Source organism: Nothobranchius furzeri, chromosome 7, assembly GCF_043380555.1.
Source record: "Nothobranchius furzeri strain GRZ-AD chromosome 7, NfurGRZ-RIMD1, whole genome shotgun sequence".
NCBI classification, from domain to species: Eukaryota; Metazoa; Chordata; class Actinopteri; order Cyprinodontiformes; family Nothobranchiidae; genus Nothobranchius; species Nothobranchius furzeri.
In genome coordinates this window covers 34,604,769-34,632,767 of record NC_091747.1, presented here as the reverse complement: position 1 = coordinate 34,632,767, position 27,999 = coordinate 34,604,769, and the positions used below count along the sequence as shown (strand labels likewise).

The 27,999-nt window shown below is 40.5% G+C and overlaps 1 protein-coding gene across 1 annotated transcript; it reads left to right on the top strand.

The window, feature by feature from the left end:
- The first annotated feature begins 13,270 nt into the window (after positions 1–13,270).
- On the top strand, positions 13,271–16,514 carry LOC129160978 (uncharacterized). Its single transcript, XM_054738107.2, has 10 exons — positions 13,271–13,555; positions 13,656–13,938; positions 14,027–14,303; positions 14,386–14,560; positions 14,642–14,718; positions 14,830–15,013; positions 15,131–15,379; positions 15,447–15,618; positions 15,828–15,976; positions 16,237–16,514. Exons 1-10 carry the CDS (start codon positions 13,495–13,497, stop codon positions 16,413–16,415), a joined length of 1,806 nt encoding a protein of 601 aa, XP_054594082.2. The 5' UTR covers positions 13,271–13,494; the 3' UTR covers positions 16,416–16,514.
- Positions 16,515–27,999: the final 11,485 nt, after the last annotated feature.

Here is a 27,999-nt window from a genome sequence, read left to right as displayed (position 1 = left end):
AGCCCGGGACCCAGCGACCCGGGACTCAGGGGCAACCACCCCCGCCGGGGACCCAGCAGAGCCCAGGGACACAGACCCCACCAGACAGCCACCGGGATTGATCAGGCAGATGCCAAAAATCTTAAATCCCCTGACCCGGGAGCCACAAACACTCAGGCAGACCAAGGCACCACACTCCACACCAGGTGTGGCAGGGGGAGGGGAAACGAAGACCTATATCATCAAAATAAGTCCCAGGAGAAGAGAGGAGTCAAAGGCCCCACCTGACATATACAGTCATACACAAACACAGTCACACACTCCCTCCCTCATGCTCACACATGCACATACAACCAAAGACTTACAAAAATGCATGCCGGACACCCACTCATGCTCCCCATACACACCCTATTCACTCTGGTCCCGGTACTGCTGCACATCCTGGTACTGCTGCACATGGGGTACAACCATTACCGATTACCAGAGTTTGACCATTTCTGCTGGGGTGCTGATGAGCAGGCTCCCCCGCCCAACGCTGAGCAAAGCAACCCACTACCCCAGACCCCAACCAGACGGCCAGATCTCCCTCCTAGCCTCCAGCCCCAGGAAGCCAAGCAACAACAGAGGTGTGCTAAGACCCCTAGTCTCCCTCCGCCTGCTCCAACATAGTGTTGTTGTGTGTTGATGAGGTGTATTCATTGGCTGTGGTGAGCGGGCAGTGAGGGCATTGTCTGGCCTATGCCAGCTGATGCCACCGCACCACCCCACCTGCACCCACAGCCCTCGGTGTCTAAGTGCAGTTTAAAATTGGAAGTGGGCACAGGCACTCGGGATGAGGCTGAGAAATCCCCCCTACCAACTGCCACTGAATGTGCTCACTCCCAAGGCCCTAAGTGTGTGTTTGCGTGGAATGTTGTTGGTGGAAGTGTTTAAGGTGCAAATAAAATTAGGGGGCCGGTTGCCACAGGAATGCGGAAATGGGGTCCATACCCGCATTCCCTGACTTGTCCACCCCCCAAGGTCCTATGTGCATGTGTGTGTGATGATGTGAGGGAACAGGAGGAGAAAAATATGCAGGGATGGGGAGGAATGGCTGGTTGGGCTTAGCCCTCCAGGGAGCCAGCTCCCCCACTGGCCCCAATAGGCACCTCTGTTGTCAAAATGCCACCCAGTGCATGGAGACACCAGCCCATCTTGCCAGGGCCCAAAGCAGCACCATTGCAGAGCCTCAGGGAGTCCGAGGGCACCAACCCAGCCCCACCCCAGCAGAATATCTACGACCATCCCTGCATTTGCACATCTTCCAGAATATATAAGACATAGGACATCCAGGTAAGGTTGGGTCCTCCCCCTCCCCTGAGATGGGACAGCAGAGGAGCCAAGGTCTACCCGGGGCCCCTGAACCCGGGCCAGGCACCGCTGCAAGTTCCTGCCTTCTTCCCGGCAGCATACCTGTCAGGACCCGACCCCCAAGACCCCGCCCAGATCCCCACACGGGGCCGGCCACCCCCACACCCCGAGCCCCCAGGCCCTCACCCAGACCTGCCCAGGGGCAATGCAGCTGCCAGGCAGTGAGCCATGGCCGCTGCCAAGACCTCCAAGGGGCCCCAATCACAACCGCCAGTAGTCCACCCCCCGAGGCAACCCAAGCACCTCCAGAGGGGGGCAACGTCCTCCAGTCCCAGACACCCCCAGTGAACTCACCTCCAGGGAACATCCGGATACTCCAAACTCAGACCCTCCACCCCCTCACCCACATCATCCCGCAGGACAATATCAATGGTCCCCCATCATCGCTATGTGATGGAACCGATCAAAGGAGCCCAGAGAGATTGATTTGAAGTGAAAGCAGAGGCTAAATCAAGTGTATTATGATCTAACAAAATATTTCTATACTGGTTAATGCAGAGAGTTTCTCTATGTTTCCAATTCAAGAGGATGGTTTTCTTAGCAATGCATATGGCAGTCAGAACCACGTGAACCAAAGATGTTTCAATCGGGACATCGTCCAGATTTCCCAGTAAACAAAGAGAGGGGGAAGTTGGGATATGACATTTCAGACACAGATCTTCACATACTCAACCCCAAAATTCCTGGACAGGTGGACAGGACCACAGTGCGTCAATGTAATTGTCAGGAATGTTGTTTGTGCAGTGTGTACAGGTATCAGATGACACAAACCCCATCTTGAACATCCGATGACCTGTATAGTGTACTCTGTGTAGAATTTTGAACTGAATTAATTGTAAATTGGGGTGTCTGATCATTTTAAAAGTTTTTAAACAAGTTTGGAACCAGAAGTCCTGGTCAAAGCTGACTGATAGACCCACCTCCCATTTTTCAATAGGGATTGCAATTTTATCGTCTATCTTGGACAGTGTCTTATATACTTTAGACAGTAGTTTGGGGGTTTGAGATTATATAAGTCAAATACCCTTGGTGGTGTTTGTAAATCTATTTTATTGAGCTTAAATTTTTGTTTGACTACAGATTTAATTTGGTGATATTCTAAAAAGCTATTCTTATCCATTCCAAATTGGGAGACTATTCGATTAAATGGGATGAAGTCCAATCCTTCATATATGTGTTCCAGGTATAGGACCCCTTTATTTTTCCAGTCCGGAAGGTTCATCATTTGGTTATTTTGCAATATATCAGGATTATTCCAGATAGCTGTGCATCTGCATGGTATTAGTGAAGACGCTGTCATTTTTAGATACTCCCACCATGCTGTCAGAGAGGTGCTGATACTAATACTTTTGAAGCTTTCATGTTTTCTTATGCTTGAGCTAATAAATGGTAAGTCTGAATGCTCTATCGTATTGCAAAGTGTCTGTTCTATATCTAACCAGGACTCATCTAGTGGGTTATCTTGCAACCATCTTGGTATATATTGCAGCCTGTTGGCTATGAAATAATAATAAAAGTTGGGCAAATCCAGTCCTCCTCGGTCTTTGGTCTTCTGAAGCGTTTTTAAGCTAATTCGTGGAGGTTTATCCTGTTAAAGGAATTTAGTAATTGAGGAGTCCAGAGATTTAAACCAGTCAGCTGGTGGTTTGTTTGGGATCATCAAGAATAAGTAATTTATTCTGGGTAAGACCATCATTTTAATTGTAGCAACCCTCCCCATGAGTGATATCGGTAAAGATTTCCATGTTGCAAGATCATCTTCCACTTTCTTTAAAAGTGGGATGTAGTTTAGTTTGGTTAGATCTGCCAGCTTGGGAGAGACATTAATTCCCAGGTATGTGATATTCCCTGACTCCAATTGTGTATTAAGCAAATTGACAAAAGAGAAATTAATTGGTAGAACCGTGGATTTTAACCAGTTTATAGAGTAATCTGAAACTCTTGAAAAAGAGTTAACTGAAACACTTGAAAAAGAGTTTATCAGTTCTATTGCTTGGGAGAGAGAGGATTGAGAACTCTGGAGAAAGAGTAAAACATCATCTGCATAAAGACTTATCTTATGTTCTATTTTCTTACACTCTATCCCTTTTATATCTGTTGTTTGCCTAATTGCTGCTGCTAGTGGTTTGATAAAAATAGCAAACAGTGAGGGGCAGAGTGGGCATCCCTGCCTGGTCCCCCTCTAAAGACAGAAGCTAGCTGATATTTGGTTGTTTGTCCTGACACGTGCTGTTGGTGAACTGTATAATGTTTGTAGCCAGTTTATGAAGAAGTTCCCCAAACCAAATTTATGTATAGTTGCAAATAAGAACTTCCAGTTAACTCTATCAAAAGCCTTTTCTGCATCTACAGATAATATACTAGTTTCTGAAAATATATGTATCTACCTTATAAGCTTCTTTTATATTTACCTTATAAGCTTCTTTTATACATTTACCTTTTAAGCTCATTTGTATTACTCTATGATATGTACACTTGCTCAGATACTCAAGGCCTCTACACAAAGATTTACAGCAGCATGTTCTGTTCTGCAACCTTGAAGGGAGTGAGCACGTTCCAGCTCCTCTCACTTTTCTCTCGGCACCGGTGAAATGTATCTTCATGTATCAGGACGCTCCTAGTAATCTCAAGGATGCATGTTCTCGTGATGAATTAACTGTCCGCTAACAAGGCTGTTATTTTCACCTGTCATGACCAATGACGTATGTACATGGCAAACTGCGTATGTAACATTCCTGTAATCTTCAATAAAAATCAGCCGTTTTCAGCAGAACGGCGAGAGTCTGTCCGAAGCAACTGACAGGAGCAGATCGCGGGACCTGCTGTATGTTGCAAAGGCTCTCCCCCTCTCGAGCGGTGAAACAGTGACTGGACTCCTCTGATCATTTGTCTCCTCATTCTGCCAACTCAAAAGGTGTTTAACTCCATCTTCTCCGTACCCGTGCTTGGTCTAACAGAAGAAAGACCAACAAATTTGGCGTCACGAACAGGATTTTTTCTTTTTGAAGAAAAAGGAGTTTTTGGAGGACAATTTGACCAACCGACCCAGTGAACGATCTTGGCACAGAACACCGCGGTGGAAAACAAGGTGAGCAGAACCTTATTTTCTAAAATCTGCTCATTGGATTTATCCAAAGCCTTTGTGTCCAGAATCATAGTAGCTGTGGTCCTAAAATAATTGTTGGAGAAGAAAGTGGAGACAAGTGCAGAAGTAATAAGAGATTTTTTGTAATGGTTTAATGGTAAAATAAGATAAGGATTTTACAATGGTTTAATGATAAATGAGATAAGGAAATAGTACAGAAGAAGGGTTGGAGGCCCAGGGTTATTAGAGAAGCCCTAAATTCCATTTTCCAGGTCGTGGCTGACCACACTATTTGCTGACGAGTGAATAGAATATATAACGAGGTTATATAATGCTTGGTTGGAGTCCATAGGTGTGGGAAGCCTAAAATTCTACAGGTCAGGGACCTGGTTCGGGTTAAGGCCCTGGGAGGCTAAAGAGAGCTCCCTAAATTTTAAAGCACAGGTCGAGGACCTGGTTCGGGTTAAGGGCATGGGAGGCTAGAGAGAGAGCTCCCTAAATTCTAAAGGTCGAGGACCTATGCATGAAATGAGAAAAATGTTCTAATGTACAAGGTCTGGGACCTTTTGTGAGATAAAAGTAAAAAAAAAAAAAAAAAAAAAAAAAGGCACAGCTGTAGAGAAGCTTCACTGTGTGTGTAAGCTGAGTTCAGCCTGTGTGTGTGAGGCGCAGCAAGAGGCTGCTTACGGCTCTGGATTGAAAGTGCAGCACTAGGAGAGTGCAGAATGCAGAGCCGAGTTTTGGGAGCTCCGTGTGTGTGTGTGAACAGCGCTGGATGTGTGTGTGAAGGCCTGATGCGGTACCAGAAAATAAATAAATAAGATAAATAAGAGCTTTAAAAAGTTGCAACTCGTATATGTAAATTACACTGCAGTGCTAAAATTAATGTTTGGAGCTACGCAAAATTCAAAATTCTGCAACCCTGTTCTGATCAGTCTTTGAACAGAACACCATAAGTTAATAAATAAAAGGTTTTTTAAGTAACATATGTATGTGTGTATGTATGTATATGTGTATACATATATATACATATGTAGTGTAGAAGTGTGATAATCATTTGTGTGCGGGGCAGCATGTGAGTGACCCCGATCTGGGGGTTAAGTGACCTGGAGATGAAAAAAGGGAAAAAACCAACAAGAAACGCAAGTAAGGTTGTAAATGACAGCTTTATTTTAGAAATATATAGATATACATATACATAAAGTCAGATAGCTGCTAAACAGTAAAATCAAAACAGATCTGCAGAAAATAAATATATAAACTATTCCTCAGAGCGCTCTCAAAAAAATTGCAATTGGATTTGCTCTAATGTTACATAAGGCCTGCTTAAAAGCATAGTAAGCATTAAATTCTGAAAATAACCAGTGCAGTGTTAAATAAATTCTGTGCTTAAAATATTATATATATATATATAGAGAGAGAATAAATAAGTGACGGACTGACTTACTTTAAAAAAAAAAAAAGACTGTGACAAACAAAGAATGTCTCTGTGCCTTGTGAATGAGTGATTGCGTGTCTTCTTGCATGAGAAGTAAATGCTGCTTTCGCTGGATCTTCTCCTGAATGACTCAGTTTTTAATAGAGGGAGCAGCTGCTTGAGAAACAGGGTGCGGTCCATGTTTTTGCTAGACGGTTATTTAGTTCAAGAGACTGTGGAAACAATAGAAAAAGAATTCATCGTTAGTGTGATGACAAGAAAATCCTTTAAAATACAAAAGTTGTATGTTGTGGTTATAAAGGAAGTATTTTGTCTGATTATGGGCCGTGGAGTCAGCTGGACTCCCTCGCTCTCTCTGTTTTTCTATGTAACATGCAGTTTTAAGCAATTTGTGACTTTAGAAAGGATATTTTTCGGTGTTTTGGACGTACCTTAAGGCTTCTGGTTAGGGTATTCAGGAGATCCTTCCTCTCGGACAGATCTAGTGAGAATGACTGGAGTTTCAGCCTGGGGACCTGACTCCACCCACTTTTACACACAAGAATCCCATAGTCTAAAAATAGCACAGGGTGCTGCGAAAAGCAGCTCTGAACTTCTCAGGATCATCTTTATGAAAACCATAAAATTAACAAATAATCAGTCAAGAAATAAAATATTTGTTAAATCTTGCTATAAAACAAAATCCAATAATTATCTTGCCTCAACTTTAAGAACCATTAACGTTAATGGCTGGATTTTGAGACGCTGAATAATGAAAAAAACAGATAAACTAAGTATTATTTCCTGTAACCTGGCTAGAAACTGTACCAGGCTGTTTTGAGTTAAAAACTGGTAGTTATTTTCCCAAAATAAAATAGATAAATAGAAAATGAAAGGAGGGATTTTGCATTTGGGATAGATTGTGCCTAATGTTTAAAACCTGTGTAGAACTGATTTGATGATTCAGAACAAATTGTGCATAGGAAGTAGTCTAGATTTACCTTTGAGTCAATAAAGTCGACTAATTATTAGAAATCATCGTTGATTTTGATTTGAAAAAGAGAAAGTTCTGTCATTTCAATCCAATCAACATATTTAAGGAAAACATTTGCTGTGCATTGTGGCGGGCATGAACTTTACTGGGTGGGCCTGTCACAACCAGCTGCAAAGAATGTTTGGCTCTGACTTCTATACAAAGAAAACCTGGAAGCCCTCACCAAAAGCTGTGACTTATAACATCAAGACGGGGAGCACTACAAGATGGACAAAGAGGCAGAAACTTATTTGCCCTGCTGCTGATGAAACAAAGTACAAAAGGGGGAGCATGTGTGCTAACATGTGAACTTTAATCAATGACGGTGGTCATCCTGGACTTACAAAGAGAGGCTCAAAAGAGACTGTTTCCTATGGTTACACCCAGTGAAAGAGTGCTTGCTGCAGTCAGGTAATGAACAAGGCTTTTTGGCAACAACCAGTTGAATTGATGAAATGTCAGAACTGTGGAAAATTTACTAAACTACTGTAGAACATAGTTAACTGAGGAAGTTAGCCTAAAAAAAAAGAGATAATGATAATAACAATAAATGAATAAATAATAGGATTAGTAACCTGGATTTCAGCCCAACTCACCATTGGACGTCAATATAATCTTTATTGTCCTAGGATTCTCAGCTGCAGCGGACATGCAGTAAAGCCTCACTTTCTTTTCAAAAAGGAATACATCAGCGTCATCACTTATTTTCATTGGTTAAGGAAACGGTGTCTATTTATAAGTCTAGGAGAACGCTTTAGGCTTCAACAGTTTTCTCCTTCGAGCAAACATGCGCAAATTTTTGAACAGTTCCATCCCATTCCATTCATTGCATAAAAATAACAATTAAATGAATAATTTGACATTCAGCTGACTAAATGATTCATGGAACATCTCATCCGAGACAATAGTGTGGTAGAAAATAATGTTACAAGATATTGAATAAATGGTACCCCTCATTCGATAAAAATTGTTCACATTTTTCATCTTGTGAAATCTTTAACATAACATTTTTAATTGGCCTTTTTGACGACAATTGACTAAAAAGTCTTTAAGATTATCATCACAGGATGGCATGATAAATAAGTAAATAACATAAATAAATAAATAGATAAAAATAAGAGAGAAAAAGCAAAATTAATTAAATGAAACGTAATAGTAATAAAACGTTAAATTGATCTAAAATCTGTCATTCAGTGCCACTGGAAAAAGGAAGAGGATAGGGGAGTATTTCTTAGCACAAATCACGTTATTGATTTAGCAATGCAGCTTAATTTCAGACGCTTTTTAGGATGATACTAATTTGTGTTATAGATGGAGGAGTAGCACAGAAACACACTTCTAAATGAGGAGATAAGGAAAAACTGCTGATTACCAATACTATGTACAAACAAACCTGTAACTGCAGTCTCGTTATTTACAAATTAACCTTAAGTAGTGAATTAATTCTTAGGATTTCTTGTGCTAGTAAGGTTCTAAAAAAAAAAAAAGAAAGAAGGTAAGAAAGACAGGTGGTTTAGGTAAGGGACATTGGAAAACCTGAAACTATTTTGTGGAATTGATAGTAAAGTGGTTGTCCTAATTTCTAATTGGAGAGATCACACCGCAACATGGGTTTAGAACGGCAGTTATGGGAAGTGTTGTTGGATTAATTTGATCACATGCTTTAGGTCTTATTTTTTCTTTCCACTGATTTAGCGTTAGGTCAAGTATTTCACACTTTCGCTTCAGTCTGACATTTGCTTGGTGTGTGAGGGCACAGAGACGTGTATGGACCGTGTGTTTGACTGTGTTTGTTTTGTTTGTTTGTTCATTTATTTATATGGGTATGGCTGAGCCTTGAGAAACATCAACAAAGACATTGGACTATTCTGAGTAAATTACCCAATTCAAATTCAAATTCAGGATCCTGAAACAATTTGGCTATAACCTCTAATTGATGAAGGACATCTTAAGAATTCATTGTACAAGGCTTCCTCTCCAGTGTTGCCGGAACTGTTATAAAACCCATGCATGGTTGTATATTTTAGTTTGATCATTTATACTCATTGAATTATTGTTGTTTGCTTTATGTTTTAATTTCTTTGTAATTTTTTCTCTGACACAGGTGGAGATGCTGGTGGCAAAGTGGATCCCACTCATTTCTTTCTCCCACACACATTCTTACTCTCTCCCTCTCTCTCTGTGTATGTGCATGTGTATGTGTTTGTGTGTCTGTGTGTGTCCATGTCGTGATGTCACTGTACCTTTAATTGCGCTGGCTGTTCGTAACTGTATGTGTCTGACGTTGAAGGTATCAGAGGCTAGGGTCAGTAAGAGCTAGGACATTTTTGTGCATAACCTTTAATCCCTAGGCGATCGGTTCGGGGAACTTCTGGTCCGGCCGGAGTGTGAATCTTCCTACCAACTATCTGCCAAGATCAATTGGACTGCACAAGCCGAGAAAGCCTTCATTGGACCAAGACCACACACACGAAGATACTTCGCCTTCGGTGCCAGGCGTCTGGGTCCTGCTGAAGGTCACCAAAAGAAAGTGGACGGAACCAAGGTGGACCAGGCCATACAGGATCACGGAGAGGACGTCACACGCTGTCCGGCTGGACGGTAAAGGAGACTCCTGGTACCATTGGACCCAGTGTGCTGCAGCGGAAGAGCCACACCGTACCCTGACCGAGGTCCAAGAGAACCTGTCACAAGGAGAGGAGCCTAACCTGGAAGAGAAGCAGCTGACATCTGCCTAACCAGAGAAAGGATCCAAAAACCAGGAAGAGAAGTAGCTGACTACAGTAGCGTGCCAAGCTACCAATTCTGCGGGACGAGGTAGCATGCCAAGCTGCCACCACATCCTGCAGGACGAGAATCGTGACATCATCACCCCCTGCAGCTGCCTGGAGCCAGTGAAAGGACCTCAACAGGGGGAAGAAGTAACCACCCTATGAACATTCTAGAAGGGTTATATTTAACACCCTCCATTTATTTTATCAGGGTTCTATTTCACACCCTCATTTATTTTACAAGGGTTATATTTTATACCCACTACTCATTTTATATTATTACTCATTTACCTGTTTAGCATTAGATATATGTTTGCGCTCATTGCATTTCTAAAACGGAATGTACAGATTGATTACCATTGCCATCTCTCCTCCACCTGCTGACCCAATTATCCAGATGCCCTTGTTACTAGCCAATCCTAACATCTATTTGGGAGGGGAACCCTCTGATGATAGTGATGACTCTCATGATGAAGAAGATGTTGTTAGAGTGTGAGAATGTTCAGTGATTTATGTAACAATCCCTTCACCTGTTCATTTCTATGAGTTTTTTGATTGTGTTGTTTTTATTTTTTTTTGATCATTGATGACCTAGGCATGCCCACTCTGTGCCAAAAGGCGTTCGCCCCAAAATGGGGGGACATGGGGGAATTTTCCCTATTTGACGTACGATAATTAGGGTTTTTCGCCCTCATACGGGTGTGCATGCGATCCATTCATATGTAACATGTTCAGTTACACATATGATTATGTTTTTTGTATTAGTTTACTGCTAGAAATATGAGAAGCTGTAGTCTGATTGTTTGTTTGTATTGGTATTTTAATCTGATTGATTGTTTGTATTGGTATTTTAAAACTTTGCTTATTAGATTTTTTTTTTATGAAATTTTGTGTTGTTGTTTTGATTTCCTACATCTTTGTTGAACTCTTAAAAGAGTTCAAAAGGGGGATTGAAAATATATGTATCTACCTTATAAGCTTCTTTTATATTTACCTTATAAGCTTCTTTTATATATTTACCTTTTAAGCTCATTTGTATTACTCTATGATATGTACACTTGCTCAGATACTCAAGGCCTCTACACAAAGATTTACAGCAGCATGTTCTGTTCTGCAACCTTGAAGGGAGTGAGCACGTTCCAGCTCCTCTCACTTTTCTCTCGGCACCGGTGAAATGTATCTTCATGTATCAGGACGCTCCTAGTAATCTCAAGGATGCATGTTCTCGTGATGAATTAACTGTCCGCTAACAAGGCTGTTATTTTCACCTGTCATGACCAATGACGTATGTACATGGCAAACTGCGTATGTAACATTCCTGTAATCTTCAATAAAAATCAGCCGTTTTCAGCAGAACGGCGAGAGTCTGTCCGAAGCAACTGACAGGAGCAGATCGCGGGACCTGCTGTATGTTGCAAAGGCTCTCCCCCTCTCGAGCGGTGAAACAGTGACTGGACTCCTCTGATCATTTGTCTCCTCATTCTGCCAACTCAAAAGGTGTTTAACTCCATCTTCTCCGTACCCGTGCTTGGTCTAACAGAAGAAAGACCAACATTTCAATGTTTCTACTGTAAAAGAAATCTATCAAATTAAGTAATCTACGCAAGTTTGTGGATGACTGTCTACCCTTAATTAAACCAGTTTGGTGAGGGTGTATTATGAAGGGGGTTACCTTCTCTAATCTTTTTGCCAGAGCTTTACAAATTATTTTGAGATCAACATTAATAAGAGAAATTGGGCGATAGCTGGTTGGAAATAAGCGGTCTTTGCCTGGTTTTAACAAGAGACGTGTCGTCCCCCCTGTAGCGTTAGGAAGTTTATAATGGTCTGCCTTAACAGCTGCCCCTTCACACAGTAACATCGCCAAGGTCGGATGCTTGGTTCAGAATGTTTACATTCCAGGAGAAGAGACAGAAGAACAGAAGAAGAACGCTTTTCATTAATTAATCAAAGTACTTTATTTGTGATAAGCTAATCAAAGCATTTGTTGATCATTAATAATCAGGTGAATGATCTGTGAAATAAAGATGTCATGAATTATGTGTTTAAATGAATAAACAGGACTGCGCCAGACAGACTGATATACATTGCCATGGAAACGCATGACACATTGTTTTCAACCAATCAGAACTTTCGTCTGTCGTAGAGAGAATCTGGGATGTTTACTTAAAGGAGACATAACATGAAAAACCCACTTTTTTATCCATTAACACAGTGTGTTTCACATTTTAAGTGTCTAAGTGAGCAAAAAGGCTTATATTATTCACTGGAGTTGCTATTTAGATATTTAATAATTAAGTTTTGGGCATATTTGTCCACCCGTTCAGTTTTTACATTATCAGTGACGTCAGTAATTAATTTAGTCCGGATAACTACCAAATATGGTCATGGCTCTCTGGCTACACAGAAAGTAAAGCCGCCATTTTTTTTCCCTCGCTAGGACAGTTGTAGTCCAGAGTGAATAATGCCAAAACCACGGTTAGATAACTTGAAATGCTCTGTCTATGGATGTACTCATCCACACGAGTGTTTACACCGTCCTCCTGCATCAGAAGAAGTTAGAATTGCCTGGTTGAATTTTATTTTTCATGGTAATGTCCCATCTTCTGTGCGTAAAGTACTTTTTGTTTGCTCAAAGCACTTTAAATACGAGTGCTTCACCAACCTACTGCAGTACAGAGAAGGACTAGCCCAAAGGCTTCGACTCATTGAGGGCTCAGTTCCCACTGAGTATGGGGATGATGGACACACCAGCAAAGAGGTAAGCTTGATATAATTAATAACTGACTGCAAAGTTAATTTACTACTTTCCTTTTGTGAACTCCAACCATTTTAATAGCCTTAGGGCATGCCGATTGCTTTTGTTAGCACCATGTGGTCGTTAAGCTAGCTAAATGCTAATTTAGCATTTAGAGCTGATGTTTCTCTTGTGCACCAATATTATGTACTGTAAATTAGAAGTCGATCAAAGTTTTGCATTGTGCATCCTGTATTAAACAGGGGTAAGGGACTGCCAATTACATCTCATGGACAGCTAAACACGTTTTATATTTTGCTTGCCCACCGTGAGATTATCGCATTGTTTAGCAGCGCTGCTATCAGGCTGCGACCCAAAAGCTCCAGAACCGCTAACGGAACGCATGCGTTGACCCGGATTCACCGGTATTTTGGTGTAAATGCGCGTGTATTATTTTTATATTCACGTTTTCATCCCAAAACAATGACAAGGATTGTCAAGAAAGCGTATTTTCCGTGTGTATTTACAATCAAACCGATCCTAAAACGAAGTTTAAACCATTTTTTCATATTCCTTCTGAAATGCACACTGTAGGGCCTATGTAAAAACACTAAACCTCCTCTATTCTGTGTTTTTGGACAAAAATGTCTGACAAGTTGTGTCAAAGATGCTACTTTAAGCTTATTTTTCGTGTCCTACGTGTATCTACATCACGTTGTGTGATCAGTAATGTCAAATCCGAGAAATAGGTCATTTAATGAGAAGACATCACAGGTGAGCTTTGCTCTGCAATGAAGTCAAACAGTTTCAGATGTAGCTGAATGTTATGAGTGGAAAAAGTGGCAGTGTACAAGTGACTTCATTTGATGTAAGATGCATAGCAGAAATACCAAATTATTATAATTTATAAAAATTGATTGTGTTATTAAACAATCATCTGTACTGTACTGTTATTGCACATGTTACAATGCAATTAAAAATGCACTATTTCATTTCCAGCTCCCAACACCAAGGACACGGAAGCCATCTTTTACCAGTTCAGGCTGTCAGACGAAACCACAGATGCGTGCAGTTGGAACCCAACTCTCACTGAAAACTCTAGGGCCACATTTCAGAAGTATAGGTAAGTTAAATGTTTACACTGCCATGCTAGCAAATTTCTGTAAGAAATGTAGTTAAGCAAACAAAGTTGGCAGTATTGTTAATTTATTTTTCACTGTAAGGCACACAGACAAGCATGGATTTCTCTGAAGTTGTAGCTGGTACTTCAACAACAGGCTCTCTTCACACCACACATTTTGTGACCTCCACACCAGTGAAGCGCCAACATTTGTCTGCTATACCAGAAGAACATATCACACCTATAAAGAGACCTTGTTTGGATGAGACCACAGACGCTGACGACACTTTAGAAGGCAGTAGTTCAATGAACATCCCAAGCCCACAAGATAAAACATATGACCCTCTGGCATCAATAAGTGCTTTGACGGACATCACTGAACACACGTAAGCTATACAGCACCAGCATTTATTTATATTCTTTCAGATACATTCACAAATTATTCATTAATTATTTGTTTTATATCCACTCTAGAAAGGACACATCAGTTCCAGCATACAGTGTGAATACCTATATAGTATATGAGAAATGCCTTTTGGAACTGTTTGAGAAATGCCCTGTGTGTCAACGAGCAACAAGGGTGCAGACCAGAAGAATTGGCACTTTTCTGACTGTCGAGCAGCGATGTCTCCACTGTGATTATCTTAGAAAATGGAATAGTCAGCCATTACATGGAGGTACTCCAGTGGGGAATCTTCAACTTTCTGTTGCTGTTTATTCAAACGGTGGATCATTCTTCAAATTGGAAAAAGTAATGAATAACTAACTTCCATCACAATATAAACTTCCAAAATATGGTATATATTTAGACATAATGTTTTGTGTTTCCTTAGATTTTCCAGGCAATGAAACTTCAAATGTTCCACCACTTCACATTCCGACGGCATGCAAGACTGTATATTGAGCCAGCTATTGTACATGCGTGGAAGTCAGCACAGGATGGCATGATGGAGGAGCTAAATCAACAACCTGCCATACTTGGTGGTGACATGAGGGCTGACTCTCCAGGTAAATAATTATCCTTTATTTGATTTTGCTGTAACTATAAATTTTATCTAATTAGTTAAATTCACATTGTGCTTCTAAAAGGTCACTCTGCGAAGTATGGCAGTTATACCATGATGGATCTGAGGAGCCAGAGGATAGTGGATTTGCAACTCGTTCAGGTTTGTGCAGTGATGAGAAATGTTTCAAGAAGTTATTATCTGCTAGAGATCCACAAAATAATTTTTAATTCATATTGCAATTAATTAATAATGTTTATTTTGCTCAAGCAGAGCAATGAAGTTGGTGGAAGTTACTACATGGAGCTTGAGGGTCTGAAACGCAGTCTAGGTGTCTTAAATGAACACAATATATCTTTGGACTGTGTTGTTACTGACCGCCATCCTCAAGTCCAGAAGTACCTGAGACAAGTGGCCAAGATCACCCACTACTACGATGTGTGGCATATCCAAAAAGGTATTTTTGACTGTATTTAGGTTGACTTGGTTATATAAGGACTTTTTAATGACCCTGGATTTATAATAATGAAATTATTTGGTGTCTTGTGTTCTTTACTACTTTCTTTTTGATAAGGGTTATCCAAAAAGATGACAAAGATTGCACAAAACAAAGACTGCGCTGAACTGAGCAGGTGGCTTCGCAGCCTGAAGAATCACATTTACTGGACTGCTGCTTCATCTTCAACTCCACAGGAAAGAGTGGCTAAGTGGACCTCCATCTTAAACCATGTGCAGAACATTCACTCGCATGATGATCCAGTTTTCCCTCGGTGTTTACATCCACAACGCACGTCGAGAGATAAAAGCAAATGGTTAAAACCAGGTGGGGATTGTATTATGAATAATTAATCTAATTAGGCTGTCAGTTTATTATTACTTTTCTTTTATAGCAACACCAGCATTCTGCAGACTGGAGAACCTGTGGACCACAAAGAGGATTCTGAAGGATGTAGAAAAGCTAAGCCCTCACTTGCAGACATCAGCCATAGAAGCCTTCCACAGTGTGATTTTGCAGTTTGCACCAAAACACTCACACTACCCTTTCCTGGGAATGCTGTGCAGGTAATCAAAAGTATGATAAAATGCTGTACAAAGACAAAACACTACCAGGAAAGAGAGTGTCATTATCATTTCAAATCTAAAACACATCCCCACTCACATCACTAGATGGCAGCATGACAAGTTAATTAATTAATTTTCTTTTTATTCAGAATGCTGTATAAAAAGAAAAATGTCTTAATAAATTAGAGAATATCCATTTTGTCTTTCAGGCTTTTTCTGGCAGCGCTGCACTTCAACGAAAATGGCCAGCGTCTGACCGCTACTACCTCGTCTGGCCAGCATATGTTCAGGCTGTGTTTTCCAAAGTTCAAGAAGGGAGAATCAACAGCAAGGCCAATCAAAACAGCTCCAACATTTAGTAAGTTCAACTGCGTTGCTCTCTAATATGATAACTGGAAAACAATAAATTGATTCATTTTATTTTCCGTTTTTTATTGAAAATTTTACAAAAATCTGAAAAACCAGCAGCAAAATGAAATTATAAATAAAATAAATAATGACTAAAAACACAACCAAAAACACCATTATAAACAGCAGTGCAAAAGAACATACTACTACATACTACATTCAATAACTTGCATGTAAAAACAAATGTCAATACTGTTTGTGTCATTGCAGAATACGTGGATGACATCATGCAGCTGGTCTTTGAACAAGTTTTCCCTGACCCAACTCCATTTGTCGATGAGGTAGCAAAGATTAATATCCCACCAACCCTCTCATCTGAGTACACCAGACCAGAGAAGACAACAGTTGTCTCGGCCTATGTTTCCCGCTTCAACCCAGCACCGGTTTGAAGCCAACATAACGCCCCTCATCATCTGGAAACTCCTGCCGTATCCTGAGCACAACACAAGACGGCAGGACAACACGAACATTGCGGCCCAGATATCCCCAGCACCAGGAAACAAAGCATCTGTATGAACAGTACCTGTAACGACTGTAACAGAAAGAGAAGACATTAACAAATGTCCATTAACACTACTATAGTGTTTTTTTTTTTTTTTTTTTTTTTGCTTTGGATTTACGTATTTGCTGTGAGATTTTTTTAAATAATATTTGTATATGAAGAACCAATAAAAACTTTTTTCTTACTGTACAATTCCTCTTAGACGTAAGGGTCCAAACTGGGCCTTGTAAACATTTATTGCATTCTGCAGTGAATACACATTGAGGCAGACAGGCTCTAACCCTGGATGATCCACCATGCATGTCATTGTGCTTGATACTTCATCCATTCTGGCTTTAACCTAATAAGTTATATTTTATTTAGAATGAAAGTAAAATAGATTTAGGTTTTATTGTAAAACACACTGACCTTAGGAATTTCTTTACGGCATAGATTTTCTATCTCAGTGGGCATTGTAGAGCAGTTCCCACATGTACACCTAAAACCACATTAAATAAAAGTCTAATGAAGGAATGGTTAGAGAAGTGCTACAGAAAGCGCCCAAGAGGATTTTCTTCACAGTGGTTTCAGTGCGCAGGAGGACGATGAATAAACGAATAAATAGTAATTAAGTGCTAGTGATATACCATTGGTTTACATGCATTTGTAGCCGTGGTTGGTCAGAATCATTCTCTTCATTGTCTTGTTGCTCAGGGTCGGACTCTGGCTCAAACATGTACGGCTGGATAGACAAATCTCCCGACATGTCAAAAAAATGCTGTCACAAAGGTTCAGATATGCTAAATAGCGTTTTCTCTAAAAAAAACTACTAAAATGTACGACTGGAGTCACCCCCTCCGCTCCTGCTCAGAAGAAGGGGCGGAGTTTCAGTGCTTCTTCCAGATTTAAAGAGACAGTACCTAGAACGGCTCATGCTGACCGTGTGCTCAGAATAGGGGTAAAGGAGGGGTCTTTAGATCAACATTAATGAGGAAATCTGACCAAAGAAAGGCTGTTTCACTATTTTTAGACACCAACTGAATGATTTAGCTGCAAAAAAGGAATAATTTAAATGCATGTTATGTCTCCTTTAATGTGTCCAATCCGGTTTACTAAGACTGGTAAACAATTAGGAGATATAAAAGAAGGCAACGCCATTTTATGTCAGTTCCACGTTAAGTTCCACGTTGACATCAGCTCTGTTCGATCCGAGCTCCAAGGAGTTACATCATACTCTCAACATCGTTTTCAACCAGCTCTCAATCCATCACCGCAAAGAGGAATACAGGCTGGCCATCTGTATTTCCTGTTTTAAGCTGAGAACTGTTCAAGCTGGAGATTTCCGTCATTTGTACCATCGAGACAACTTTCCTTCAAAATAAGAGTGAACTTGCTGACGCCTGCCGACTACTGCCGGAGTTATCCTCAGACGGGCGTTGTGTGCTGTGACCGCTGTTTCACCAGCTCCAGTACAACCGAGGGTCCCAGGACCTGACAATTCCTGATCTACACGGGAGACTCCATCTACGGTACGTGGCAATATGGCGGCTCATGTCATCAGCTTCTGAAGCCTCGTGGTAGCCTAGTCAAAACAAACCAGATTCGCTACTCAGCCTAGAGATTCTGAACAAAACACACACACACACACACCAACACGAAACATCTAAATCCATATGCATTCATTGAGATAGTCCTGGTAGATTGTAATAATTTATAATTATAGAAATTAAAGATTCTTAAACGATCCCAACTCTCTCTCTCTTCTTGTCTCTCAGTCAATACAGAGTGTTTAAGTAAACTCCCTGATAATAAAAACAACCACTTCTGATGACCTAATTAAAGTGTATAAATATACAAAATCAGATAATTAAATTATCTAATTACAGTGTATAAATATACAACTTCAAATCACAACACCCCCGTCCCCCCGGGATCTCTGCCTATGTCTGCAAGTATTGAATGTTCCTTCCCCTTTTCCATAATATTCCATCATCTGCAAACAATGCTTTCCCAACATCATATCCTATATCTTCAAATGCATCACTGATCATAATAGAAAATAGAACAGGACTGATCACACTTCCCTGTGGCGTCCCACTGTCAATTCTATAACCCTCTGACAATCTATCACCTATTTTTATCTGAATGTATCTATTAAACAAAAGTCCTTAATCCAATCATATGTTCTTCCTTCTATCCCCAACCTTTTTAATTTAATCAGCAAGCCCTCCTTCCACACCATGTCATATGCTTTCTCAATATCAAAATAAACTATTATTAAACTCTCTTTATTGTTTTGTGCTTTCCTAATGTCATTTAACCAAACTCACTATGGCGCCCATCGTTCCTCTACCAGTTCTAAACCCATTTTGATATTTCATTAACAAATTCCTACTTTCTAAATAATAATTTAACCTTTCTGTAATCATTCTTTCCATTACTTTACCTATATGAGATGTCAAAGCTATCGTTCTATATTTCTCCGGAACACTTGGATCTTTCCCAGGTTTAATTATTGGAATTATTACTGCTCCTTTCCAATGTTTTGGTAATTTCTCTTTTTCCCAGACTTTATTATACAACTCCAACAGCCTTCCCTTCATCTTACCCCCTAAATTTTTAAGCATCTCATAATTAATATCATCCTTACCAGATCATGTTACTTTAGTTCTCCCCATCGCTCGCTCTAGTTCAAAAACTCTAAATGGAGCGTCGATTGTCGTCAGTCTCCGTTCACCATCATCTTCAACAATATTAGTCCTGGTTTCTTCTCCTTCTCCATCTATCTTCCGACAAATTATCATCACTAAGTTTTATAAAAGTTTTAGCCAACATTTTAGCTTTCTCTTCATTTCCAATAGCAACCTCTACACCTACTTTGAGAACAGGTTATCTAAACTCTATGAACACCCTTCATTTTCCTTATCATACCCCTAAATGTCACTTACAGATGTAGTTCTTCCTATTTTATCACAAAACCCTCTCCAATTTTCTCTTTTCGCTCTCTTAACTACTCTTCTTGCTTCAACCTGTAATCTTTTATATTTTAACAACATGTCAAAATTATGAGTGTCTCAAAACTCATACTTTTATTTCTCTCTTTAATTGCCTTTTCACATAGTTCATTCCACCACGGAACATTCTTTTTCATGGTCCCTTTACTTTTAGAAATAGTAACGTCCGCCGCTTCAGTTATCACTCTCCTAAAAATTTGTTCCACTATGTCTATATCCTCTTCCATATTAATCCAACCATTCTCTTCTTCAGACATATTTCTAAATTTATCCCAGTCAGCATTTTTAAATACCCAATGACCATCACTTTTGTCCTGATATACTTCCTTACTCCTATAAAGTTTTGTAAAACATTATATAATGATCACTCCCCAGATTACGTTCCCGAACTTCCCAATTACAGTTTCCCGCTAATGCATTCGACACTATTGTTGGATCTATAGCCGAGGTTTTACCCGTAGTCACGTTTATCCTTGGCCCTCTACCATCATTTATACAGACTAAATTCATATCATCCTTGAACTCTTCAATGATTTCCCCATTCTCATCCTTCTTAATTCCTCCCCACAAAGAACTAGGAGAATTAAAATCTCCACACATTACCACCTGATCATAATTCCCTTCCATAATAAATTTAAGCTCATCAATATCTAATTTTTGCATGGATTATAATAATTGACTATATACAACTTCTTATTTACATAAATTTCTATTCCTATATATTCTTCATCAGTTCCTATTTTAATTATTCTATAATTCAGATTAACATGAATACAAGTAGTACAACCTCCTCCAATACCATCTTCCCTATCACATCTAATCATTTTGTAGGAATATAATTTAAATTCTAAATTTTTTTATTTAACCAAGTTTCTTGAACACAAATAATATCCGGTTTCTCCAACAATTCATCAATATATCTTTTAAATTCTTGCCCGTTAGCAATCAAACTCCTAGCATTCCATTGTAAAATCCCAACCATTCACTATCCCAACCCCTCTCGACTGGAACTCGCACTAAGGTTGTTCCTGACCTCCTACCATGACAACTCAGTAATGTCCAGATGATGAACAGCTGCTTTCACAATGATTTGTATCCTTTCCGTTTTTGATTTTGTTTCCATTGCTGCATTTAACACTCCTGCAATGAAAGTCACTAATTTCTTAACATCTATCCACACTTTCCCGACCTGTCCAGATCCTTGAGCTGAATTTTGTGGCATTGTGTCATTCATTCTCACTGGAGCCTCTCCCACCAATTTAACTGCTTCTGCATAAGAAACTTTACTTTGAACTTTTGTTCGTTTTACCCGAGTTTCCCTCTTCATCATCAAGCTAGCTGCATAAGCCGCACTATGTCCCCCCTCATTCATGCATTGTCCTCCCATCTAAGCTTCAATTTGGTCTCCTCCCCAAAAGCGGGTCTGGTCTTGGTTCTCAAATCTGGATATTCTGTGAATTTTCTGACAAATTATTTCTGAAATGACCTACTGAGACACCGCCAATAAACCATACATCTATCTACAAAGACACACTGGATAGCACAATTACATATAACGCCACTTGCTTTTTCTCAGATGTGGTGGTGTAGTGGTTCTGGAGTTAGGTTGGCACGCAAGATTGCGCGGGTTCGCCCGCGAGTAGCGGAAATATAAGGTAGTTTAAAATCCCTTTTCTTCATATCTAGCTACACTTGCCAGTACTATGTTTACAACAATTTACTGGTATACCGTTTAACATATAATGACTAATGTATTTATTTATTTATTTGTTTATTTAGCCAGTGTGAGTCAATTTGTGAGCAGAGTTTCAACTAAAATACTGTTTAGGAACAACCAAATTCAAAGAACTTTTAGAGACATAAATATTTTGCTGAAAATAAACATTACAACTAAAATATAAACAAATTAAATGTTTCCGCTGGCTAAATAGATTGTTGCCGACCTCACCGAGAATCAAATCAGCACCAGCTGAGGGGGAAGCAAAACTTAATTTAGACGATCTCACCACTGGACTACCAAAACACATATGTTAATCATACCTCACTTTTCTTGGAGCGGCTGTGGGTAGATATTCGTTAAAAGAAACCTTTTCATTTCGAGATATATTCAGGCTTTGTCATGTAGCAAGTTATATTTATCTTGTTTAATTGAAGCATAGAACATAGCATTAACTACTGTAAACTAGTAACAGCCGTAATTCATGTGGGTCAGGTTAGTTTGCGATAAAGTTGGAAAAACAAAAACGGAAGTCAGTGGGCTAGGCTGAGTTTGCGTGAATGGCGGGGCTGACTCTGGTGCTGCTCCGCCTTTGTAGGTCTGCAGCGAGCACCCTCTCCACATTTGCCGTATGTCCAAACCTCTGACAGTTGAAGCATCTAATTGGTTTCGGAATGTACTCCCTCACTGTCTATGACATGCAGCCTAAAAACACTCTAAATAGTAGAACGTCACCCTGAAATTCAATCAGCACTGAATCCTTTTCTTTCTTTGATCCATCTCAAAATTCTGTAAAACTTTTAGCATCTTTCACTTTTGCTCCTTTTAAATTGGTTTTTATTTCCCCAACTGAAACATCCACCGGTATTCCCCAGATCACTCCTCTTGGTCCCATTCCACTCATTCCCACCTTACTCACACTGATTACTTTATGTTTTCCCACCTCTCTTATTTTACAGGTCTTCTCTCTCTGATCTTCAGTTTTACAAACAATCAGCAAATTTCCATCTCTCAAAACTTTAGCTAGTTTTATGTCTCCAACTTGATTTTTTAAGATAGACGTTAGCTTAACTGGGTTCACTGTGTTCACCCCATTTCCCTCACCAAATCTCAATTTGATTTTGAACCCTCCTTCTCCATCTGCACTTCAACCCGACACAACCCATCTTTGTTTCCTAGTAATATCGTCATCAGAGTTGTTGCTTCTTTCCCTTCATCGACTCCTACAGAAAACTTAACTCTAAATTACTGTCTTCGCTCTCACAGTCCCCCATGTCTCCCCACTCCTTCTCATTCACCAAACAGTTGCGCCTACCTGCCATTGTTTTCCTTTCGACCAAGGTCTTCACTCTCTCCGGGCAGCGGCTTCTGTAGATCATCCACCTCTAGAGCCACCGAAAAGCGGCTGCAGGTGCTGCTCTGTTTGCTCACAGCTGCTTGCCCCTTTTCCAACCCACTCGACGATCCGGCCTGGCCTTCAGCCCAGCCAAGTCTCTGTCACTGTGCCTCCGAGGTCTGCCTCCCATACTGCTGAAGGCACAGCCTTTTTATCCCAGATGTAGATCATCAGAGAGATTCAGCTCAGCTGTGCTCCTCAGTAGCCTGGAAGAGAGGAGGAGAAGGGGCGGTGTTGAGCTGACCACCAGGGCTGGGTGATCCTGGCTCCTGCACATGAAGAGGTCAAGCTGGTGGCCATAGCAATTTATTTGCTAATACTGATATTAATATGTGAATGTAACTGATATTAAATCTTTAAGATCTGAAAAAAGTCATGAAATAATAAACATTTATGTTGATTCATTAATTCCCTGTGAAGCAGTCAAGGCATTATTAAATAACTTTAGATAAAACAGAGTATGATTGTAAACAATCTGTAGATAGAAAGAAATCCTTTTATGAACAAAATAAGAATAATTTGATTTAATGAATTAATGGGACAATTAGGGAAAAGACGTGTCTGCGCCAGCGGGCCTTTATTAGAACAGGTGTGTGCTGCGCCTGCGCTGAAAGAAGAAAAAAAGAAATAAAAGGAAAAGAGACAACACCAGACATCTGAGCGTGGAGGTGATCAGCATGGGCACTGAAGAGGATTGATCCTGAGGATTGAAGCCGAGCAAACTGCCATGTTTGACTCAGTTGCCAGTGAGGAGGGCGGAGGCCACAGCAGAGTCACCTGCCCGGTAAAGCCAGAGAGAGGGACAGATCGCTAGAGAGCCGTGACGACTGGGCTCCTTCACTGGTAGGCTTGTTCACCTCCAGGACCCGGAAAGCTGCTGGACCCGACTCGGAGCGAGAAGCAGATGAGAGCGAGATAGAAACAAAGCTAGCATCCCGCTGCTGCGGCCTCAAGAGGAGCCGGTGAGATCTGCCTGTTTTTTATTTTTTATTTTTTTGAGGGGGGGTTATTTTTTTTTACTGGGATTCCACCCTTTTTTTGCCCTAATTAGGAATGATCGCCTTTTTGTATATTTTTTGCGCAAGATAAGTAAATAATTTGGGGGATTAAGGACAAATAATATCTGACTTTTGCTCCTATTTAATAAAAAAAAATTGATGGACATTTAGGGGTTATTTTGTTTGCAATATTGACTTGATTATGTGTGGGGGAAAAAACTGAATATATATGGCCAAGTGGCACAACTGAACTGATTGGTGAGGAATGTCTTTGTTCTTGAATCACAGGGGTCTTCCTGACTCAAGTAGCATTTTTTTTTTGTGGGTTTTGAAACTTTTTATATATTCATCAGTGACACAGCCTTTTCAACAGAAGTTTGGGAGGTTTATTGTTACAAGTTTATGTGTCCCCACCTCATGTCCTCTGGTTAGTTCTCACTTTCTATATTAGAGCACAGCCAGCAAATTTTCTGCTGCTTTAAATCCATCTTTATCTTCTGATATTGACCCTGATTCTTTAAATACTGACTTTAATAAGCACTGCCTTTCTATTCTGGAGAACATCTGTGCAGTCAGAACCAGATCAGTTCCCGTGAACCCTAGTCTCTGGTTTAACGACAGCATTCGAGGCCTGAACCACCAGGGCAGAAAAATTGAGCGCTTGGGAAGAAAACAAATCCACGTCCATCTGCTGTATCTAAAAGATCTTCTGATCTCCTCTAACTCTGCAGTCAGAGACGCAAGGCTTGTCTGTTTCTCCAATCTGGTGTCCCAGAGCAAAGGGAATCCCAAGGTGTTGTTTAACACTATCAGCAGTATTGTCTCTCCTACAGCCTCCATCCACTCTGATGCAGACTGTAAAAATTTTCTGTCTTACTTTGTGGGAAAAAAAACTGTTCTCTTCTGGTTCTGCTGGACTTGACTGCAGCCTTTGACACTGTTGACCATCACCTGCTACTGGAGAGGCTGAGAGACTGGGTAGGCCAAACAGTAACTGCTCTGAAGAGGTTCTCTAATTTGTCTGAGTGCAGATATAAAGAAGTAGTTGATAACTTCAGGTGGTTTCACTGTTGTGAATCTGTTTTACTTTATAATTAAACAAAGGATTCAGATTGACAACTGTGGGATTTAATAAAATCATAATTTACTTTTTATGCGGTTGCAATCAAAATCTCTTAAGATTCTTGAACTGCTGAGCTGTTAGCACCCGTTCATGCACAGAGATAATTGCACTGAGTGTTAAAACATTTGATTTTGAACTTGTTCCATTTGATACCAGGATTATCTGTCTAATCCATATCTCATCACTTGAAAAAACATGTACATATCTGATAACCTGTGAAGTTTACACTTCTTTACATGGTTTGATTGTTGTATTTTATTTTTGCATTCTTCTTTTTATCTAATTATCTTTTTAACATACCTAAATCATACTATTGGCATCCAGTGTGTACAGCAAAGTAGGAATTTTAAAATGCAGGGAAACACTTTGCACTTAAATATGTACACAACCGGTCAAAAGTTTTAGAACGCCCCAGTTTTTCCTGTTATTTATAGCAGTTTAATTAATTCAAGTCCAGTGAATAACTTGAAATGGTACAACGTTAAGTGGCGGTAATTTCCACAGCTGTTCTGCAGCAATGGAGGTTGATCAAGCCTTGAAAGCTGGTGCTCCTAATTCCCACTGGTGTTCCTACTTTTCTGGATTACTTACAACCCCCTCTGTCTGTATAAAAGCAGTGTTGGAACATACTGTGATTCCATAATCTCGTGAGCATCAGTTGAGAAGTATTGTCCTGCAGATAATAGTGTGTTGTTACAAAAATGGCGAGAAAAAGAAAATTAACAACGGAAGAGAGAGAGAGACCATCATAACACTTCAAATTGTAGCTATAGGTCTTTCCTACAGAGAAATTGCAAAGTAAGTCAAGTGTCAGTGAGTACAGTTTCCTTCACTCAAATTGTAGCTATAGGTCTTTCCTACAGAGAAATTGCAAAGTAAGTCAAGTGTCAGTGAGTACAGTTTCCTTCACCATTAAAAGGCACTCAGAAACTGGGGCAAACACTGACAGGAAGAAGTCTGGCAGACCCAAAGTCACAACTGCGTCAGAGGACAAGTTTCTGACCCCCAAATTCCACTACCTCCGCTCCGACACGAACACCGGAGCAAAATCGGTCCCGTTGTAGTCAGTCAGAGCAATTCCACTACTGCGGCTGTGCTCCGGCAGTGCGGCACCGTGTGCCGCCCTCTGTTCCGGCGTCCGGCAAAAATAGAATCGATCCTATTTTCGCCGGACGCCGGAGCACCTCCGCAGTCAATGGACAGAAATCACAACTGCCCAACAGGAAAAGGAGCAAGCATAACTTCCGTTTTTCACAATAAATCGATAAACAAAATGCGTTTTTTGTTTCATGTGCACAGGTTTAACAACTTTTAACAACTATCAATGGCGGCTGAAGTTTAAATGCACAAAAGTAAGCCATAAATACAGTTTCCACTATCAAAGTAGTCACACTTTGTTGATCCAAACTCTGCTGATCTCTCAACACAAATGATGGGCAGATTAAACAGTTCATGCCGATGCTTCTCCCACACAACGGGTGTTTGGATCTAACTTCCGCGTTTATTGCTCGGACTGTATCGCAAGATCTCGAAAATCTCGCGCATGCTTGTTTGCCCACCTCAGGTCTCCGCACCGGAGCAGAGCCGTTGTAGAGCGGGTACCAGTAAAACATGAGTTCGGAAGCGAGCGGCTGCGGGGGCAGACCGGAGCGGAGCGGAGGTAGTGGAATTTGGGGGTGAGAGTTAACAGGTTGCTCACAGGACAACAGCTTCAAGCACAGCTTGATAGTGGTTGTAGAAAGCAAGTCTCAGTTTCAACAGTGAAGAGAAGACTTCGAGCTGCAGGTTTGACAGGACGAGTTGAAGCAAGAAAGCCACTGCTAAGACCTCAGAATACGAAAAACAGGCTCGCCTGGTCCATGAAACACCACCATTGGACTACTGAAGACTGGAAGAAGGTATTGTGGACTGATGAATCCAAATTTGAAGTCTGTGGTTCATCACGCAGGATATTTGTACGCTGTCGAGTAGGTGAAAGGATGGTTTCACAGTGTGTGGCATCAACTGTCAAACATGGAGGAGGAAGTGTGATGGTCTGGGGCTGTTTTGCTGGATCCAGGGTCGGTGACTTGTACAGAGTGAGAGGTACCCAGAACTAAAACGGCTACCACAGCATTCTCCAGCGCCATGCAGTACCCACTGGTATGTGCCTAGTTGGTCAGGGGTTCATCCTACAGCAAGATAATGATGCTAAACATAAGTCCAAGCTATGCCAGAACTACCTCAAGCTTGTAAACATGGTAAGCTTGTAAACATGGAGTGGCCAGCACAGTCTCCAGACTTAAACCCCATCGAGCTGGTTTGGGATGAACTGGACAGAAGAGTGAAAGCAAAGTACAAGTGCCACACATTTATGGGAACCTCTGCAACAGATATGGGAAGAACTTTCTGAAGAATATTTGATTTGTATTGTAGAAAGAATGCTGTTATATCAGCCAAAGGTGGCTGATTTCATGATTCAGAACTTTTGAATACATTTTGGTCTATAAATTGATTCCATGATTTCTTTTTAGTTCCAGTTGCTTATTTGTACAATGCTTTCATTTCAGAGTGCAATGTGACACAATGTGGCATCATTTCCAATAAAAGACTGGAAAAATTGGCGCGTTCTACAACTATGATCGGTAGTGTAGCTTTGAACCTTGACTTATCATGAGCAATTCAATCATCTTTGTGTTTTTAGAAATGTCTGATACAGTTAAAACGTTAGTTTTCATTTGATATATGTTGCATTTGCAGGCGGGGCTCCCAAACTTTTCAGCTGTTGCAATTATCACTAATTCAAACAAAGAACTTTGGCTGCCATTGTATAGTTTGGTTATTTATTTCAATTCTCAACTTGCCAATGCCATTTTAAGATGGATGGAGGATCTTCAGAACTGTTTTGCATCAGTTCTTTTTCAGTTAAATGTTAAAATAGCTCTGCCAAAAGGTATGCGCACATAATATGTGGTTCATTTTCTTTGTTACTCCTGGTTCACTTTTCCTGTCACTGTCATTTGCTTTCAGACTCATCCAGATGGAAACTCTTGTAGGACTTAACGGATCACTGTTTTGCTGGCAGCTTTAAGCATGAGAATGTGCCGAGATGTCAGCAGCCCCTAGAACAACAAGAGCAAAACTAAACCTCGGCTCACTGAGGTTCAGTCTAGTCAAGTACTGTACAGTCAGGTGAGACAAGGACGACAGCCAATCATCCTCCTCTTGCAGCTGATTAAGTGTTGTTGCCTCATTAATCCCAACA

What these genes read in the sequence shown, in the direction of transcription:
- LOC129160978 (XM_054738107.2), top strand. Translation starts at nt 13,495, where the DNA reads ATGCGTGCAGTTGGAACCCAACTCTCACTGAAAACTCTAGGGCCACAT. An exon ending in TGGATTTGCAACTCGTTCAG is followed by an intron (nt 14,719 to 14,829) that starts GTTTGTGCAGTG and finishes TTGCTCAAGCAG; the next exon opens with AGCAATGAAGTTGGTGGAAG. An exon ending in AAGCAAATGGTTAAAACCAG is followed by an intron (nt 15,380 to 15,446) that starts GTGGGGATTGTA and finishes TTTCTTTTATAG; the next exon opens with CAACACCAGCATTCTGCAGA.